General features: G+C 42.7%; 1 protein-coding gene across 5 annotated transcripts in view; it reads right to left on the reverse strand.

Moving 5' to 3' along the window:
- Window positions 1–16,026, reverse strand: part of rbm18 (RNA binding motif protein 18) — a 17,223-nt gene continuing 1,197 nt past the window's right edge. For 4 of the 5 annotated variants that reach the window (XR_011695993.1, XR_011695992.1, XR_011695991.1 and 1 more), the window contains exons 2-7: window positions 15,615–15,728; window positions 8,647–8,773; window positions 5,918–6,004; window positions 2,000–2,129; window positions 1,350–1,606; window positions 221–267 (exon numbers count right to left, since the gene is read on the reverse strand). Coding sequence is in view for 1 of the 5 variants with exons in the window: in XM_071530234.1 (XP_071386335.1) it covers window positions 84–267; window positions 1,350–1,450; window positions 5,924–6,004; window positions 8,647–8,773; window positions 15,615–15,721 (600 nt within the window). In the remaining 4 variants the exon portion in view is untranslated. Of the gene's footprint in view, window positions 268–1,349; window positions 1,607–1,999; window positions 2,130–5,917; window positions 6,005–8,646; window positions 8,774–15,614; window positions 15,729–16,026 lie in introns of all 5 variants that reach the window. The other variant, XM_071530234.1, reaches the window with a different exon arrangement.

The raw sequence follows: 16,026 nt of genomic DNA on the forward strand, positions 1-16,026 counted from the left end.
GTGTGTGTGTGTGTGTGTGTGTGTGTGAAAGTGGGGGTGGGGGTGTGGTAGTGGAGGATCTCCCGAAAGAGTGGGAGGATGGGTCATCTCCTAAACTTGCGGAAGGGCCTGCTCTGGTTATTGTGGTGTGATTTGGAGTAGGGCTCCCAGCGTTTCCTCTCCGGCGGTTTGTTGTAAACGTACGCCGACGGACCGGCGTACTCCTCGTCCGGGTTCTCCTCCATCATCTGGAGCTTGGCCTCGATGGCTCGGATTTTAGCACTCGTACTGGAGAAAAGGAGAGAGAGAGAGAAGATATTAGCAACAATACTGCAGGGTAGCGAGGGAGGGAAGGGACAAACTGAGTGAGTGAGGGAACAGAGAGATCTTCGCTCTGGCACTGAGGGGAAAAGAGAGGAGACACATTAGCACTGGTACTGATGGAAGAGACAGAGGAAGAAGAAAAAAAACAAAAAACAAGAGTGAGAATGAGCAAACTCATTTAAATGGTGAAACAGACCCTGAAGGAGCGATTGAGAGGGTAGAAAAAATGATGGTGCAGGTGAAAGGGAGAGTGCATGAGAGTAAATGAGAGTGCGAGAGCAAGATAGACGCATCAACAGAGAAGGAGAGAGAGAGAGACTAGAGAAGGGGCATCAGGAAAAAAGGGAAATAGTGTGTTTATGTTTCACCTTTTCCTCTCTTTCCTCTCTTGCGCTGTGCGGAGAGAGTGGTTATGAAGTTTACACTAAAATCGGAGTGTGTAGCCTTTCCTGAGGAGAAGCCAATGAAGGCCTGCCACACACACTGGATTGTCTTCGTAACAACACCAAGAGTTCACACTCGGAGCACAAGAGGCCTTTTACTAACTTAACAGTGCTCCATTTGACTGGATTACCTGCTGTGTGTGTGTGTGTGTGTGTGTGTGTGTGTGTGTGTGTGTGTGTGTGTATGAATGTAGGGTTGGAAATGTAGCTGCAATGGCGGGAGCACTTTAGATTTTGCTTTGACAGAACTTCAACTCTTCCACACAGACTCCTTTTGAATCAAAGTGTTAGTCCAGTTGTACTCATGAAGATGAACTACACTTGAACTCACTGTTGTGAATGTGATCAGCCCACTCGCTCTCATCTAATACTTTCAAGACCAGACTAGAGTTGAATGGAGAATGTGCAAAGGTAGCAGTTGAAAACCCTCAGCAAAAAGGCTTAACTTCCCTCCCCTTGGATGTGATTGAAATGGTGAGAGGAGGAATGGTGGAAAAAGAGAGAGAAAAAGTCTGGAAAGAAGAAGCTGTGTGTGTGTGTGTGTGTGTGTGTGTGTGTGTGTGTGTGTGTGTGTGTATGTATGTGTGTAGACATGGTACCAACCTAAGGTGGTTGGTTGGGACAGGGCCCTCTTCTGCTGTACCACTGCATGACGGCTCCAGGCTAGGAGGCATGGTCTTGTCGCCACGGAAACCCTCAAACCTCTGACAGAGACAGAGACGAGCGGGCAGAAAAAGTAATCCACATACATAATGATGGAAAAACAGATGGAAAGACAGATGGACAGAGACAAACGAAGGGAAGCGGGTACAGAAATTCGTGCAGAGGGGTAAAAGAACAGGTAGAGGCAAGAACAGGCCCTTACACAGTGAGATAAACACAGACAAACACAGACAAACAGACATGGCAGCCAAAGGACATAACACACAAGCCAGCAGATATACAGAGGCAGACAGACGGTCAGTGAGACAGACATACAGACAAACAGAGAAAGAGAGGGAGACAAACAACAGCAAGGTATCCTGTCAGTCAGATGTTTACAAACCAGCCAATCTCCTGATAAATCATCACAGCAGTTTTCTGGAGAATGAACTCCAGCTTCCTCCCACACAGCTGAGCACTACCCATAAACGGTAGTGCCAAATTCAGCCGAGTCAAGCCTAGTCAAACCAAGTTAGGCCGGGCTTTGACTTTGGCCCTTTAACGTCTGGCGAAACAGAAAGTAACCAAGCAGGACTGTGTGTCTGGCTTACAATCGCACGCTAAGGGAGGAGGGTGGATATAGTGGGAGCAGCTGAAGAGCAATAACCCACGTCTGCGTTCATTCCTCTCAAAACCGCCTTCCAACCATCTGCACCAGCCAACACTGACTGCTCTTAAAACCTGTGGAGAAGAAGAGAAAAACAAAACAACATGTTATATGACAGGTATGATAAACCCCAGTCCTGCTGGGTGCAGCAGCAGCCATGTGCAGTACGACCACGCTTTCAAATCATCAGACAAATTTTAAAAGCAAAATCCATTAGTGGAAATAGTACTGTTACATGTGTGTGCTCTCTCTCTCTTATACACACACACAATAGACACCATCTCTACATACTGTCCAAAAAGATAAATAACATGTACTGTACATCCAAGAATAGGTCTAAAACAATGACCCCTCCACCACCCAGGACCCTTCCCTTCCACCTATTCCTAAAGGCATGTAGCTGGAATGCACAGAGACTCACATACAGCCAGACAAACAGGCCATACTGAATCTGTACACAGCCAAAAGCTGACGTCATGGGAGAGTGAGCCGCTCTTTTTCAGTTATCATTGGTATAACATGATTCAACAAGACCCAAAATTGAAAAACTGACTCGCTGGTGCTGTGCATTTTAATTACCTTTTGATATTAAATCAATAATGTACAGAAGAAGAGTCAACAGTAAAAAAAAAAACACTATCAAAAGACTATCTTTCTCTTCCAATAGTTGTGCTTTTGACTCTAAATATACTAGGACATTAAACTCATAGTTACACTTAGGCATTTAGGAGCTGGTCTTAGGGTTTAAGTAAGTGGTTTAGGTAAGGATTGGGTTATAGTTTAGAGATAGGGGGTAATGGTTGGGATTAGGGTCAAGTTATGGATATGGTTAGAGGAGGGTTTAAGGTAGTATATGATAAAGGGTTAGTGATGATGAGATTTTGAATATTAATCAGCTGCAGGCCCAAATAGAAGAATGTAACATGCATAACAGACAAATACGCCAAACTGTATATAGTACATACAGTGGATGGATTAGGCTAAGAATGGTTGAAATATTATCCATATATCAGAAGGTTCACCGCACACTACTGTAGACTAACTTGCTTTAATCTTTATTTTCATGTGTTGTTTGCTCTTTTACTTGTGGAGCGTCATGAAAAGAAATAAAGATTAAAGCAAGCAAATCTACAGTAGTGTGCGGTGAACCTACTGATATATGGACGTTGCTCATTCCTGCATTCACCATCACCTTAGAAGAAACGCACATCTCTGCAGAGCTGCACATATATAGTTTGGTTGAAATAGTATGTGTGGAAAGACTTAGATATTTGGAAAGACTTGGGAGGAACAATTTAATAAATGTTTGTGAACATGATCTCCTCTGTCTCAAAGCTATGTAATAAAGTCAAGATGTACAGCCTGGAACTCCACTGACAAAGACATAGACACTGACTGTGTCTCTGACTCACTTATCCCTGCGTGTAACTGCAGGGTTGGAATCGGCGAAGAGGAACTTGCTTAAAAAAATGACTTAAGCACAACTGCATGGCGCTTAAGTGAAGGTCTGAATTGGGCCCACTGTGAGTTGTGGAAATTTTTGCAAACACCACTTGGGTAATAATGTTAAATAGCATAGTCACAAATAATGACAGCAGCAGATTTATAGACAGCTCTGTTGGCAGCAGGGTGGTAGGGACAGCTGCAGAGAGTAGGCAGGCTGTACTTCAACTGGAGGACCCAGATTCAAGCTTCCATGTCGGCAAGCATCCACCCTGCTGAAGTGTCCTTGACCAAAACACTGAATCCCTACCAGCTACAGGGGCGCTGCTCTGTAACAGACCCTTCGCTCTGACCTGAGGGCGAGCAAAAATACATAGAACCATGGGGATCCATAACGTATCAAACTATTAATATTAGGAAAAGATCAGAAGATTGTGGGGATGTACAGGAGGTAAGCCTTAGAAGGGCTGGCTTAATGATGTGAGGTGTCTTGGGGAAAAGCTTTTGAGGTGATGGGTGGTCCTGGTCTTAATGGACTGGTACCATCTTCCACAGGAATGCTTTTGGAGGAGATGACTGCCTGGACAAGAATCCTCCTTGGCAATCCTTCCTGAACTTTTCTTACCCTAGAGTCATGCAGTTTGTCCTTAGAACAGGAAACAAACCCAGACTGTGATGGAGGATGTGAGGATAGTTTTGATTACGGACTTCTAAAATTGGCCCAGGATTGGCTGTGAGACAGTGACACAAATTGGCTGTGTTGACAGTGTCCCCAAGGAACTTGAACGACTCAGCTGAGTTCTCAGTCGGGGCATTGATCAGCAGAGCTGATGAGCAGGTGGATTCCACTAGAAGCCAATCCTCATCTTCACAGTTTTTAATGTGTTCATCTCAAGGATGTTGAAGGCACATCATGACATGAGATGTGTACCTCTGGTGTACCCCTCTCGTATACAAGAACTCATCTTTGTTGATACGGAGGTGCACCACAGTGGTGTTGTCCGCAACCTTAACATTTTTCAGCTGAGCTCACAGCAAGAAGGTCTGACTGCAGCCTCACATATCCATGCCATCTAGGCCTATCTGTTGGGAAGTCTGCAATCCACCAATAAATTGAGGCAGTGATGTTAAGCAGAAACAGTTTGGAATGGAGCAGTTACAGGATGATGGTGTTGAACATGTGAAGCTTAAGCCACAAAAAGGCCCAGGAGCCAGGAGTGCCCAGGTATTCCAGGGCAAACTGTAGGTCCATGTTCACGGCAATGTCTATTGATCAATTTGCCCTATTGGCAGACTTCAGGGTGACAAGGAGAAGGTCCATGATACATTTCAGATGGGATAGTACCAGGACTTCGTTATGACAGAAGTCTGTGCCTCTGGGTGGAAGTCAGTGAGGCACATGACCTTGTCCTTCTTGGGAACAGAAATGATGATTTGAAGCAAATAGGGACTTGATAAAAAAAACGAAGTTGCATGTATCTTCACCAAAATTAACCTGCAAGGTATTTGGTGTTTGAGTTGACTTGCCAAATGACACTGAGAGATTGGTATTATTGGAACAGTTGGGATATCATCAGCAAAATAAATTTTTAATGGCATCACTAACCAAAGCTAAGTATGGCTGTAATGGTAATCATGATGGCCGTCTGTAAGTAGATTTATCCAAAAGCTTGTTGTCTCAGAAGCAGCAGCATTGACCTTGACCTGGCCCTACTACGTGTGTGTGTGTGTGTGTGTGTGTGTGTGTGTGTGTGTGTGTGTGTGTGTGTGTGTGTGTGCGAAGGGCGTGATTCGTCTCTATACAGGATATCCCTTCACCCTTTGCCAGCAGGCTGTCTATTGTTAAGAGACAGGCTTAGGTTGCTGGGATCACTGCTCTACCTAAACTGACTACTGTACTAGTAACTGGTGAAAAAGAATATCAACAAATGCTCATATTGTTTCTCCACAATTTTGACTCACCAAATTCTCTGGTCAAACACTGTACTTGCGGTGACAGGGCATTCAAGAATGTGCTTCGACTTAAGAATCTGTTTGTTATTCCTCTATTCCTTTCTCTCTATGGCAAGCAGAGGTGAAATTCCCTTACTGAGCTGTCTTAGGACATACGATTGACTTTTTAGATCTCTGAAAGTCAGCAGTACTCACCTTTCAGTGCACAGAGGGATATAGTGTGTGACTCTATGGTAACCCGTCAGAGATGTTTGATGTAATTTTTAAATTGTATACTTTAATAGATAGTGAACAGTGGAGAGAAACAGGAGTGGAGGGAGAAGTGGAGATGAAAGACTTGACGACAGCGGACACAAACTGTATCCAAACCCAAAATGTCCCAAATAAATGTGAAGCGTCTCTGTCCACTGACACAACATGCCTGAGATGTTTAGTTTTGTAAAATGGAATTGAGTTTGACACTTACCCTTACCTGTGCATGTGCCCAGCGCACGACTAACTTCTTGGACAAGGCTAGCTTCCCATTTAAACACTGGATAGCCTTTTCTGCCTCCTGCAGACACTCACACATACACACAGGGAAAGAGAGAAAGACAACGAGAGAGAGAGAAAGAGAGAGAGAGATTCTTTACAATCATAATTATAAATCATCCTTGATGATTGCACCAGTGTCATTAAATCATTAGTCTTCACAATGGAGAGATAACAGAAACAACAATAGCTGATAATAGGCCACATTGCCTGTAGATAGGCCTCACTGAGGTGTGTATGTGTATTGTGTGTGGTGTGTGTGTGTGTCAGAGAGAGAGAGAGAGAAAGAAGAGACAGAAAGAAAGAGTTTGCATGCGGCTACGTGTGCTTTGATGCTAAATGAAGCTGAATGAATGTAATGAAGTACTTTATGTGTGTGCGTGTGTGAATGTGCAAGTGTGTGTGTGTGTATCTGTCTGAGTGTGCATGTGAGATAAACACACACTTCCTCTATATAATCCTTTTGGGAGGGCTTCATATCCCACTGAAGACACTAGCTGTGAAACTAGATCCTTATCTTGGTCCCCAGGCGCACTACAAAAAACAAATACTGCCTACTAAGACAGTGATATAGAGCAGTGATCCTTTTAAGACCTTTTCAGACACGTGGTCCACTTCAGTAAGGCACACAATCAGTTACTGATTGGAAATATCAAATCCATAAAGGGATTAACCCATGATAAAATATGTTTATAAGACTGGGTGTGCAATTTTTTGACAAAGTTAAAGGATAAGGCTGGTGTTTTTTAATGCATTGCTTACCGTCAACAAATCCTATGAAAATAACAAAATCAACAATGCATTTGCTCTACTCCCGTTACTTTCTGACTTCCCACGTACCGTTTTTAGCCTTCAACCCGGAAGTCATTGGCTCCAATTGTAAGCTAAAAACCTTGAAATACAGCTCACAAAGACATAGTTTCAATTTTAAAAATCGCTAACTGTTACCATGAAAAGTCAGACTGTTGTAGTTATTACCAAATCAAATTCAAATGGGAACAAATTCTTCATTACGCCGGGGACTATTTTCGGTGCTACAGAACTACTTTCCTGAGATCGCAAAGTGTTTCAAGCCGGCTTATTAAGTTGTTTGAGGAAAAAGTCGGCTGGCCCGGTGCATCGTGATGATGAAATATGCTGCCCAGAGCAGCAGCATGGCTCTTTGACGTGTTTTTAATAGTTTTTTTTAATACAATGGAGTTCTATGGCTGCTGGGACATGGCTTCATTGGACACCGGCTACATGGATGAGATTTGTTGGCAAAACAAAATCATTGCTGATTTTGTTATTTTCATAGGATTTGTTGACAGTAAGCAATGAATTAAAAAACACCAGCCTTATACTTTAAACTGTTTCTTTCTTCATGTTCTGTAATAAATGTGCAGCATCTCTGTCCACTGACACAACGTGCCTGAGATGTTTAGTTCTGAGCTCACACCAAGATACACCAGCAATTCAGGAACACAAGTGTATATGAGGTTAGAGTAAAATCTACAGCCTCATTTTGTCTTCTTTCCCTGGACAAGATGCACTGTAAAAAAAAGTACTTCTAGATGGAACTGAAGCGAAAATAACAACTTCAATGCTCATTTCAATACACACATCCTTAAAATGTCATGTCTTAAACCATGACCATGGCTCAGTAACATATTTGTTTTTATTAAGTGTCTTCAACACTTTATGAGTCAACAGCTTTCTCTCTGGCAGGTGAGTGAAAGAAGTTTTTTCTGTGAAACAATCATTTACTAAAAAAATGTTGTTTGTTAACGTTAGCAAAAGTATTAACTTCAACATAGACTGCACGCATAACTAATGATGCATGAGAGATAAGGCTGCAGCCATTAATTTTCTGTGTTTTGTTACTGCACTGGTACTCAATTCAACTGACGTTTGTGTTAGCCGGCTAGCTAGCAGGTTAATCCCTTAGCCGAGGAGACGGCTGCTGCCGCTTCAGGCTGGTCTAACAAATTGATTCAGTAAATATGCAGGTCGGGTTAGCTACGCACAACAGGTGATCAAGGGTGTTTTGTTTTGGTCTCCTTTCAAACTAAATGCCTTCATTGTTGGTTAAGCTCTGTTGACAGGAAGTACGCTGTTATGGTAATGATGTCAGTTAACGTTAGGCAGTCTCGCTTGGTATTATCCACAACATCCATGTAGCCAGCTTATCAGCCGTGATATTTTAAGATGTGCCTGCATTGTAAAATATTGTTTTCTGATTTATAGTTATGGATCAGAGGTAATTTGGAAACTCTGAGGCCCATAAATTACATTCTGTTCCTATTTAAATAATGTGGGCCTGTAAGCACACACACACACACGCACACACACACGCACGTACACAAACACACATACGTGCACACACACACACACGCACGCACAGGCAGGCAGGCACACACGCATACACACACGAGCAAAGGCAAGCACACGCACACACACACACACAGACAGACACACACACACACACACACACACACACACACACACAGATATGGCTGAGAACCGGACAGTTGGAGAATTGGATACTGTCTGGATACATCTACCTTATTGTATGATCAGCCAAATGAAATCATAGCCATTGTGTTCAGTTATTTATTTCACTGTTCTGTACCTTAGGTGATCCCATGAAGACTGAGTGTAGAGGTGAGGAGTGTGTGTGCGTACCTCTCTGGTGTGGAAGTTGACAAAGCAGTAGCCCCGCGGCTGTCCCTCCAGAGGCCCCGACTTATGGAACAGGAAGTCAAACTGTTTCACCTTGCCAAACCTCTCCAACAACTTCACCAGGTGATACCTGGAGGGGGAGAGAGCAGGCACGAGACAGAGAAGAAGAAGGAAGGGTGCAAGAAAAAGACGAGAGAGAGGAGAGAGAGTCAAATAATGAGGAAAAAAGTAAGACTAGAAATTAAAAAAAAAAAGAATTATGTAAAACGTCCCTTATTACAGCTCATCTCTTCCAACTGGTTTAATCAATGAAGAAGACTATTAAAAGCCTGTTCTAACATTTCCATCATGCTCTATTTATAGGTCAACATTGTAAAAACAGCCACATCGATCTGCTCCACACTGAATTTGCCACCCTACAGCATCCGAAGCAGTCAGCTGTAAGTAGGCCTAATGAGAATGACAGCTTTCTCTCCCTGACACCTTTTTAGCAGCAGGCCAGCTGGCGTGGCAGGCCGGGTGACAGTAAATCTCTTATTGAGACAATGCTGAGGATACAGTAGCAGGACAATGAGGGAATAAAACAGAGGAAGCCTCCAGTCCCTCCTGAGCACCGCGCTCTGCACAAACAACCTCCACTGACAGTCCAGAGCTGCCTGGGACCATTACACTACTACTGAACATAGATATGTGGTCAGTGAAGAGCTATGCTGTGTGTGTGTGTGTGTGTGTGTGTGTGTGTGTGTGTGTGTGTGTGTGTGTGTGTGTGTGTGTGTGTTACTGACCAATAGCAGCCATGGGAAATGCATTCTACTGACAGTATGGAAAAGTGGATGGGCAATGAGGTCAGGGTCACCTGCAAGCTATACTCACTATCATTAATGTAAATACATAGGCCCTGATTGAATGTTGCCGTTGCATACTGATCAGTATGGGCTTTCACAGTACACTAATTTCAGAAATTGCCATACATGAAAAGATTTCTGTGCAGCAACTATGCTTATAATGGCTTTTGCATCAGTTTTTGACCAGTGTTTGTCAAGAGGCCACTATCTAATAAGACCTACAATGATATGAAATGAAATTACCCAGATTTCAGTGTTACTGAGTGATGATGAAATCAGCCCTTTATAGAAAACCACAACAAGAGAGATGATAGACGTGCTGTGCTCATACTTCTCTATGTATCAAAATTAGTTTGTGGAAAATTGTCATGTCCTGTGAGTTTTTAAATGTGTAAATATAGAAATGTGTGCAGCATGGTTCACATCCAGTACTAGGGATTGATAGTACTGCATACTGGGGGTTTGGTCTGAGTGAATGAAGGCACCGATGGCTGAGATGACTCAGCCTTACTCTGTGCTAGCAATGGTAGCTTTGCTTTGAGGTGGTTACGCATACTACTACACAGTGTTGATGGACTGTGTGAATTAACTCCATGATTGACTGCACTGGTTTCTCTGCACGTGTGCCTGGTTAGTAGACAAACTAATGACAGACTAGCTAGTTTACTTGTTTAATATCACCCTTGTGTGTTCAGGAGGTGTAATGTCACTTTTTTCAGACAGTTTTAACACATGGGAATAATACTTTTATGGAAAATAGCTGTTCACTACTGGTTTGCATTATCCAAGTTTAAATTACAAATTGGTAACCGTTTGTAAACAGCTATGCGGGCCCACATAATTGTTTACATCCCTATACAGTACTCTTATGTTCTGTTGTGTGCAGACTGAGCAATTGGTCTAAGGCTTGATTTTCCATCTGACGGACAAAAGTCATGCAAATCTACTTCCCCAAGACATCCACTACAGTGCAAACTGTATTACCTGAAACAATACATTATCACTATACTAGGTCCTCTTAATTTATAGCTCATTAAAACACCTGTTAAATATCTGTTTTTCTTGGGTGAAAGGTAATGAGACTAAGCCGTGGCATGGCTCGCTTCTGCAACAAAATGGTCCTTCACCATATATACTACAATAATCACCTGTGCAAGCGGTACCTGTTCGCAAAAGAGTAAGCACATTAAAGTAATGACAAGCACATGCCCCAATGCTCACCACAAGTATGACCCAAATACTACGGCTGGATGCATCCTGCACACAAAATAACTATGGCCATATTTTGCCCCAATTAAAACTGTAGATTACTACAGAGGAAATTCCAATTCTATGGACCATTCTAATCTTAAAGATCTGGCAGAATTTGGTATTTAATTTGTTCAAAAGATTCAGGGTAAAACTTGCAACTTGTTCCATGAATGTTCCCAAATTAATTAATATAATTGCTTAACATAATTCTTTCAACACATCTTCTAGTGTGTGTTCAAGGTGACATCCACTCCAGTTGAGTATGTGATAAATATACAGTGTTACTTGCAATTACCATTGTGTGATTTGCCTTGAATGCAGAACTATATTGTACTTGTGAATCATTTGATTCCCTTGAGAATCAAAGAAAAAAAGGCAAACAAACCAAAACAAACACATGCAAAAAAAAGCAATCAACTAACAACTTCCTTTGTTTTGGTATTGTTTTTTTGTTTTTTTTTTAAACAAAAGGAGGACTTACACCTTGTGTGGCTGACAAGGCCTGGGAGTGACCCCAGGTGCTTGTATAACAGTTCCAGAGATATTGAGGCTGCAGCCTTTTATTGTTTAGTTGCTCGAACACACAGTTATTTTTAATCCTGAAAAGCTTTGTGTGCGTACGTGTGTATGTGTGTGCATGTGACCACAAATGCGTTTTAATGACGTTAATGTGCAAGCATGCATGTGTATGTGTGTGTGAGTGGGATTCAATGTGGGATATGGGGGTGAAGTGTGTGTTTGAGCTACAGGTTGTACTAATGTCTTCCACCCTTCAACAGCTCCCTAGAGGGCTTTAGACCAAGGAGAGTTTCTCCCTTTCCCAGACAACACCCTGCACACTTCCCATGTGAAGGTGGCTCTTCCTGCACTGGCACTGGCCTTATATATACTGTATGTATATATATAGAGAGAACAGCTGCTATACAATTAAAGTTTATCATAATAAACCTTTTTTTGTGTAGCAGCTTTTCAAAAACAGAGTTTTAAGGATATGAATTCATAACCTCAATAATGTATAGACATATGTGTGTGTGTGTGTGTATGTGTGTGTGTCTGTATGTATGTATGTATGTATGTATGTATAAGTGTGTGAGAGAGATTAGATGGCTGACACTCCAAGAACATTTTTGGATGCTAGCGAGCCGGACCACAATGGCCTGCTCCTCTTGGGGGCTGTAAAACCCACCGGAGGAAGAGGAGGAGGGGGAGGAAGGGGAGGAAAGGGAGGAGGTGGGGATAGGGAGAGTAAAGTTCAGAGAAGGGATGTTGGGGGCAAGGTGAAAGGTGGAGGAAGAGGAGGATAGAAGAAGAGGGGAGGTGAGAAGTATAGAGGGAAGTGGAAAGGCAGGTAACAGAGATACAGGAGCTAGGAACCAGAGGACAGGAAGGAAGGAAAGGGGATGTGAGTCCAGTCCAGAAAAAGATAAGACAAGGGTTTGGTCCAGAAACGTGTAGGTCAGAAGGGATGGAAATAAGCTCAGAGAGGAGGGGGGAGGTTCTGACTTTCTGGCCAGGCAGCTAAATCAAAACCTGCAATAACATCTTCAAAATTAAGGAGGTAATTTTTTTTATTTCTTCTGCTATTTAAGTTTAGAGCTAGGCATAAGGCCTCTAGTATGATTAAACTGAGGGATAGGGATATAATCAGGTTCTTCAGTGAAAAACGAGACAGGTATGCAACTTAGAAAGTAACAACCTGGCCCGAGAGAGTAGAAAGAAGGAGAGGGAGAGGGGGTACAGTGAACGGGTGAAATAGTTGCTGGCAAACCCCCCTGCTCTCTCCAAGCAGCCGACAGCATGGCAAACTGAATACCTGGTGAAAGCAGCAGTTACACCTGCGTTCTCCCTTCTCTACGGCTGAGACGGGGAGAAGGGCAAGGAATGATGCTGAAAGGTATTGGACTCATAAAGTATCAAATATTCACTTCAGCTCTGGGTAAAAGACCATTTCAGTGGTGAGGAGTGAAAGAGATCGTGACTGATTACCGGCCCTTTGCTTCTGAGGTGCCAAGTTGAGAGGCCTGCCATCATCATCTTTACGGAGCATTCATTAGCAGAGAAAATAGAGTTAGCCGAGGGAAAGATGATGAGAGAGAAAGTCAGGATGGTAAGACTAGGGTTTAGGTTTTTGTCATATGTGGAGCTGTTACCAGAGAAAGAGAGAGAGAAAGAGAGAGAGTTTGCTACACATAGAGGAGGGAAAGAAAGGTCAGTCAGTTTTTGAAATCACATACTTGGTGGTAACACAAGAGTATTTTTTTTCTCCAAGTCTGAGAGTATCATTGCAAGCTAGGAGCCCTATGGGAAACTTCTATCCCTCTTCCAATGAGGAAACTTGAGATCAATCACAACACACACACTCACACACACACACACCAATATCCATCTTTCTGTCAGAGCACAAATTACACACAAAGAAAGCACAATCTTCTTACTTCACCACATCTTAATCACTCTAATACTTTTCCCTGACCAACCTGACCGATGCAGAATAAGACACGTCCAAAACACTCAGATCAGCCAATGAGGATAGCAGACACTTGGGCCAAATACAATAATAGTAAGACTCTAAAAAGTATTGCCATTTTGCCCTGCTATAGGCCTATATTAAAATTAATTATTCGTTCATTTGACTGAAGTAAAAAGCTGGAATAATACCTCTTGAGGAAATAAAATGCCACAATCAATAACACTTGAAAAGCCATCAATCAATTACTAGATTACCTTCAACAGCTTCAAACTTTCAAGCACAAAAGAATATTGTGGTATTTCAGTAGAAACCTGAACTGATGAAAAAAAAAAAAGAAATACATATATATATATATTTATTTTTTTCTTGCCGTCAGAACAATTCAATATTGTTCAGAAATAAGTCATTATTGTGATATTATAATATAAGCTAAGCCTATGTCTTCTTCAATTTTCATGCTCCTTATCCAATATCCTGTTCTAACAAACTCTCACTCACTCTCTCCCTCGGCTTGGTGCCTCTACTGTGCGAAGTAACAAATTCTCTCGAATAGAGGAAGCCTAGTTAAGCTAAAACATTTGGTGGAATAAATGATGTTAATATTCACCGTTTATTTTATATATTGAAAGAAGTGTGTGACTTTCACTGATCTGGCCTCATAATCAGCACCTTGCATTTCGGGTGTGCATTCCTTCTCAAACTTACTTCCACTGAGCCTGGACTACTAGGACAAACACAGGGAGCACTGCGTTCACTGCCCAGGAGCTAATTAATCTTCCCAATCAGCAACAGGGGCCACGGGCATTTCTCTTGTTTTCCCTCCATACTGTGAAGTACCGGGCTATTTAAAGAGAAGCAGAGCAGAGCAGGGAGAGGGGAAGGAAACGCCTGTCTAGACGCCCACCAGAGCTGCAGCCCATACATTCTCCAGCAGCCCCCACAGGCACACAAACACACCCCTTACCCCCATTACCTAGCTTCTCCCCATCACAGAATATGCAAGGGTGCTCTTAGGCACTCAAACACACACACCTCACTTTATGCAAACTCAAGAACGCAAGGATGCTTGCATGTTCATATGACGTTGTGTATAATGAGACACACTATAATGTGCACAGCCACACACCTCACTGTGTGTAAACCTACCCCTCCACTAACTGCCCCCCCATACACTCAAACATGGTTGAGTACTTGTTTACGCACACACCTACACACGTGTGTGTGTGTGTGTGCACAAACACACACACACACACACAATCATCTCAGGTTGACAGAAAGAGAGTAAACAGGGCAGGTGAGTGAGGAATGATGGCTGCCCCTCAGCAGAGCAGGTCTCCACGCCTCGCTGCCTCTCTTTCACACACCCAGCCCTGCCTGCTCAGTCTCAGCCTTGGACACACACTCTCTCATACACACACACACACAGAGTTAATCAATCATACATGCACACACAATGCACTGCCTCTGTATGCGGCAGAGCCAGGCAAAGTAAAAAGCAAGGCCTAAGGTTCATAACAGGGAATTCCTTACAGTGGCCTCAAATCAAACACTTGTCGCTGCTAAAATCAAACACTAAGCTCGTTCTTCATTCAGTTGGCTGGTTCACATGCGAGTCTGGAGATTTGTACCTTTTGGTGAAATATAGATTTGGGGTTTTATTCTGATAACTTTCAATGTTTCAAAATGGGATGACTGGATTGTAGATGACTTCTCACCATTTTGAGGGCACAGTAACCACGCTATCACACTATCTCACTGGCAAAATTCACTTATGCAGATGAGTTGATCACATTGTCTAATACATTTTCACATAAAAATAGGCCCCTTCACTGTTTACTCTCTGATCTGAAGCATGCATCATGATGCAACAAGCCTGTTCAAATGATTTGATCCAACAAAGCCATTTTTGATGTGACAAATTGTTGATGCAACAAGCTGTTAAAGTTACACAAAAGCTGCATCAGCACTGTCCAGAAGGAAATGGAGTGATAATTGACAATACTGATGGGTTTGGGTGCATTAGAGATCATGTAGCCTCTTATCTAGTGGCATAGTATTTCCAAACTTTTAGCGACATTGGCAGCTGACCAGCATCTCTTTTTACCAATGCCCCCACACTCATAATTAGTGTTAGAGTTTGTTGAATAAAGAGACAACCAAGAGCAGTGGGATAGCAAGGACAGGAAGATGTATCACCGACAATAAATGGAGTGCAAGCCTCAGAGAGAGAGAGAGAGAGAGAGAGAGAGAGAGAGAGAGAGAGAGAGAGAGAGAGAGAGAGAGAGAGAGAGAGAGAGAGAGAGAGAGAGAGAGAGAGAGAGAGAGAGAGATGAACCCCTGCCTAAGAAGAACACGATAAGATAGAGGGTGGGGAACTGACTGAAGCTGGCCGGGGACTTACTCACTCTGTGATTTTGGGATCGATGTTGCCTATCCATAAGCGGTTCCCATCGTGGGTCGCACTTTCTGAAATGATGGAGGCATTTTCCACCGTCTCTGCTGCAGACGACATGTGTCCTCTGAAGGAGGGTAGGAGGGAGGGAGAGAGATATATAATGGGAACACGTGAATAAGTTAACATTTTTGCATTTGTGCCCATGTCAGAGCTGTTTGCATTGTTTTTACTAAAATGTTCAGGCAGTAACCCTAGAACATCATATTTAGCTAGCTAGTAATGTCGATGCACACTGTGACAGTACATTATAATCGTATGTACCGTGCTTATTGAGATTTCTATATAATTTAGTAAAATGTTGACGTTTGCCATCTCCCTCAAATTTTGAATAACGACAAATACTTGTCATCAAGTTGTCATGT

Source organism: Centroberyx affinis, unplaced genomic scaffold (genome assembly GCF_046629955.1).
Source record: "Centroberyx affinis isolate AG114_WGS23_722 - 3 ecotype Tasmania unplaced genomic scaffold, CSIRO-AGI_Caff_v1 ptg000131l_1, whole genome shotgun sequence".
Taxonomy (NCBI): Eukaryota; Metazoa; Chordata; class Actinopteri; order Beryciformes; family Berycidae; genus Centroberyx; species Centroberyx affinis.